Source organism: Miscanthus floridulus, chromosome 12 (genome assembly GCF_019320115.1).
Source record: "Miscanthus floridulus cultivar M001 chromosome 12, ASM1932011v1, whole genome shotgun sequence".
Lineage (NCBI taxonomy): Eukaryota > Viridiplantae > Streptophyta > Magnoliopsida > Poales > Poaceae > Miscanthus > Miscanthus floridulus.
Window position 1 is genome coordinate 15,978,056 of NC_089591.1, and position 3,594 is coordinate 15,981,649.

General features: G+C 43.4%; 1 protein-coding gene across 1 annotated transcript; it reads right to left on the minus strand.

The window, feature by feature from the left end:
- Window positions 1-506: 506 nt before the first annotated feature.
- On the minus strand, window positions 507-1,061 carry LOC136495580 (pre-mRNA-splicing factor cwc22). Its single transcript, XM_066491472.1, has one exon. The coding sequence runs from the start codon at window positions 1,059-1,061 to the stop codon at window positions 507-509; it is 555 nt and encodes a 184-aa protein (XP_066347569.1).
- Window positions 1,062-3,594: the final 2,533 nt, after the last annotated feature.

The window sequence follows — 3,594 nt, forward strand, 5'->3', positions numbered from 1 at the left end:
GTAGATAGATAGAGATAAGATCTAAACTGAACAGGATTGTGAAAAGATGATTACCGGACAAAAAAACAGAATATATATGAACAACATTGTTACCTCATATCATTCCTATAAATTGTTTTGGATGATTATACAAACATCTGAATCATCTCAAGACTGGATTCAATCCTAATCGACAGTGGTGATCGATCTCATCCTATAGTTCGCCAGTGTCATAGTGACACAAATGGACATGAGTGTTCGGTAGAGATGCCTCCATGGTCATGCATGTTCCTCACATCTCTTCCCTACTTGTGTAAAATAAATCGAGATCAATAAAGCAATCATTTATTGTCATTCTCTCAATCATGTGTTCAATCTCTTGTGCCTCATTTACATTTAAGCATTCTCGATTACAAACACAGCACAGAGCCAATAAAATGCGTGGACTTGGCTGGTTATATTCATCCAATAAAACGTGAAAATCGTTTCTGTAAAAGAGCAGTAGATAGATGACACTACAAAAATCCTCACACAATGAGCTTCCTTGCGGACTCGGTGACCCCTCCCAAGTCGATCGCCGTGAAGAAGTTGATGGCGAACCTTGTGTTCCTGGCGCAGTCTCTGGGGAACAGGACATCCCGCACATCCGCATCGTCATCGTTCATCTTCTTGCTGAGCGTCCGTATCCCGAGCTTGTCCGCGAGGTCCTGGAACAGCATCTTGATGAAGATGCGCGACGACGACGTCGTGTCCTGCTCCGTGACCCTGACGCGCCCCAGCACGCCGCGCCAGGGCAGCGCATCGGCGGCCAGCAGGTGCGCGTAGAACCTGGCGGACGCGCGCAGCTCGTCGGTCGTCATGCGGTGCGCCGCCGAGTAGTGGCCCGCGAAGCAGGCCTCGAAGCCGGCCTGGTACACGCGGTCGACGGCGCACAGCCGCTGCCCGAGCTGGCCGTAGTAGCTCGTGTACGCCTTCTCCTTCCTGCAGCACTCGACGAGCATGGCGCAGAGCTCCGGCTCCTGGCCAGGACGCACCACCGACAGGAGCTTGTGCTCCGCTTCCTCGGAGCTGACGCTCGACATGACTGTCATGTAGATTGTCCGCCGAAGGTTGATGAGATTGTTGATATATTATCGGCTTTGGCCATATAATATTTAATAAATTAAATAAAACTCGATGTTACGTAATATTAAGTGCTGTATAGTTTAATATCGTACGGGCTTTTAACTGAACGTTAATTAGCTTATTTGATTGAAAATTATTCATCTTAATTGAGAAGCTGAGAAAATGATAAAGAAGTACCACACGGGCGCGCGCCGCTGCGCGCACGGAGTAGCGGGAGAGCAGTTGCCTCCAGAACCCTCGTCCGCCTGCGAACCTTGCACGCGATGTGCAGCGATTAGGTTTTTGAGGAGCGATTCCGTAACTGCTCGTCCGACGTCTTTTTCTTGGTGATCGCTCGCGGAACCTGTCTTCTTTCTTGTGATCGATCGTGGAACCATCTTCTTTCTAGTAACTGTTCGTTGATGATCGATCGCGGAACCCATCTTCTTCCTAGTAACCATTCATGGGACGACACTGCGAACACCTTCCTGCATCGACTGTGGTCCACGATTTCGAGCAACGCACTATGTCGACTAGTTCAAAAGGAGCCTCTGATGCCCTCGGCATGGGACTCTCCGCTGGGTACGATCTTAACTCTGTAATTACCGCACTTTGCGTTCTTACTATATCGATATGTATGTCATACTTGGATGTTGTAGCATTTGTTAGTGATATACACATGCACATATATGTCGTCACAAACCTGCTGATGTTTTATTTTTAGATTAAATTGGCCATAAAAATGCCTAATTATCTAACAATCTAAAAATCTAATTTTAGACAATTTTCTATTAGTGGTTTTACTGGTGCTTTGAAGCCGAATAATTTTGATGGTAAGAATTTTATGATATGGCGTGCCAAGATAGTGTTGTGGTTGACTACTATGAATTGCTATCACGCCGCACAGGGGAAGCCTGAACAATTTACTCCTGAGGAGGAGCAAAAGTTCTTGGCTGCCGATAATCTGTTTCGAGGCACCGTGATTAGTGCACTTCATCCTAAGTATGAGAAAAACTACATATCTTGCACATCAGACAAAGAGTTATTCGATGCTCTTGAGACAAAGTTTGGAGTTTCTGATGCTGGTAGTGAGCTGTACCTTATGGAGCAGCTGCATGACTACAAAATGGTTGAAAACCGTTCTGTAGTGGAACAGGCTCATGAGATACAGGCGCTAGCAAAGAAACTATAATATTTTTCATGTCTGTTGCCCGACAAGTTTGTGGTCAGCGGCATAATCGCTAAGTTGCCACCTTCTTGGAGGGATTTTGCTACTTCTCTAAAACACAAGAGACAAGAGTTTAGCGCGGCTGAGCTTATTAGATCTCTTGATGTTGAGGAGAGGGCGAGACTAAAAGATAACCGTAGAAAAGGAGTTGAGTCTTCCACTACCAATATGGTGTAGAAGAAAAATTCATTTGTATCCCATAATAAAAAGAAGAAGAACATGCAAGAGAACAACAATACAAAGTCTAAGCAAATTGCCCAGTATAAGAAGAAAAACAACAAGAAATATAGATGTGGCTTTGTTTGCGGAAATGATGAGCATTGGTCAAGTGCATGCCCAGACCACAAATATAAGCAAGAAAAGAAATCAGCAAACGTGGTGATTAGCGAGACTAGAAGAGGAACATTTGGGTATGGTAATTCTTTACCTTTTATTCTTTCAGTTTGTCTTTCACCTGGGTGGTGGATGGATAGCGGTGCTAATATTTATGTGTGTGCTGATGTTTCTTTGTTTACTTCTGTAACACCTCGGGTGTTTAAATACTAAAACCTGCCATGTCATATGTATTGCACCTCATTTTAGTGTTTGTAAAAATTTTAATATGCATATATTAAAACAAGTTTACATTTATGGATATGTGTTGACTTATATGGTTTGAATCAAGTTCAAAATCTTTGTACTGCTTTGAAATTTTCGAAAACCCTGATTTTCAGTGTTTAAATTCTACCCTGAAAACCTAATTCAAAATCTAAGCACATTTTGGGGTTGAGCCTAAAAGTAAAAGTGTAGAGCTTGTCTAGTTGTACAAAGTTTGTTTTTGGAGTTTTCAAAGTTGTTATATAAATTTTGAAATAATTTGAAAAGGCGAAATATACTTAAAGTGTCCCCTTTTGATTTTAAACTTGCATTTTAAAATGTAGGCATAATTTGGGTATGGTTATTAAAGCAAAGTTGTAGAACTTAGAATTTGGAACAACTTTTATTTTTGGAGATTTTTGAGTTACTATACAAATTTGGGAGTAATTTGAAGAAATTAGACGAATGGTAATTCGGTAATTAGTTGGAATAGTACCAGCGAGCAGCTGTCACCGCCGGCGACCTTCTTCGATGTTCCAGTCACGCCCGTGGCCTTCTCCGGCTTCGCGCTGGCATGAGCAAGCTGCTGCGTGTCATCTCCTCACTTCCCGGCCGCTCTACAAAGCTTGTGCCATCGCCGTTCTTCTCTTTTCCTCTCCTCTGTTTTTCCCGACGCCACCGCCATAGCTTCGTCGAGCTCGCGCCGT

Excerpts from the sequence above, each read along its gene's own strand:
- LOC136495580 (XM_066491472.1), bottom strand. The coding sequence starts at position 1,061 with ATGTCGAGCGTCAGCTCCGAGGAAGCGGAGCACAAGCTCCTGTCGGTG.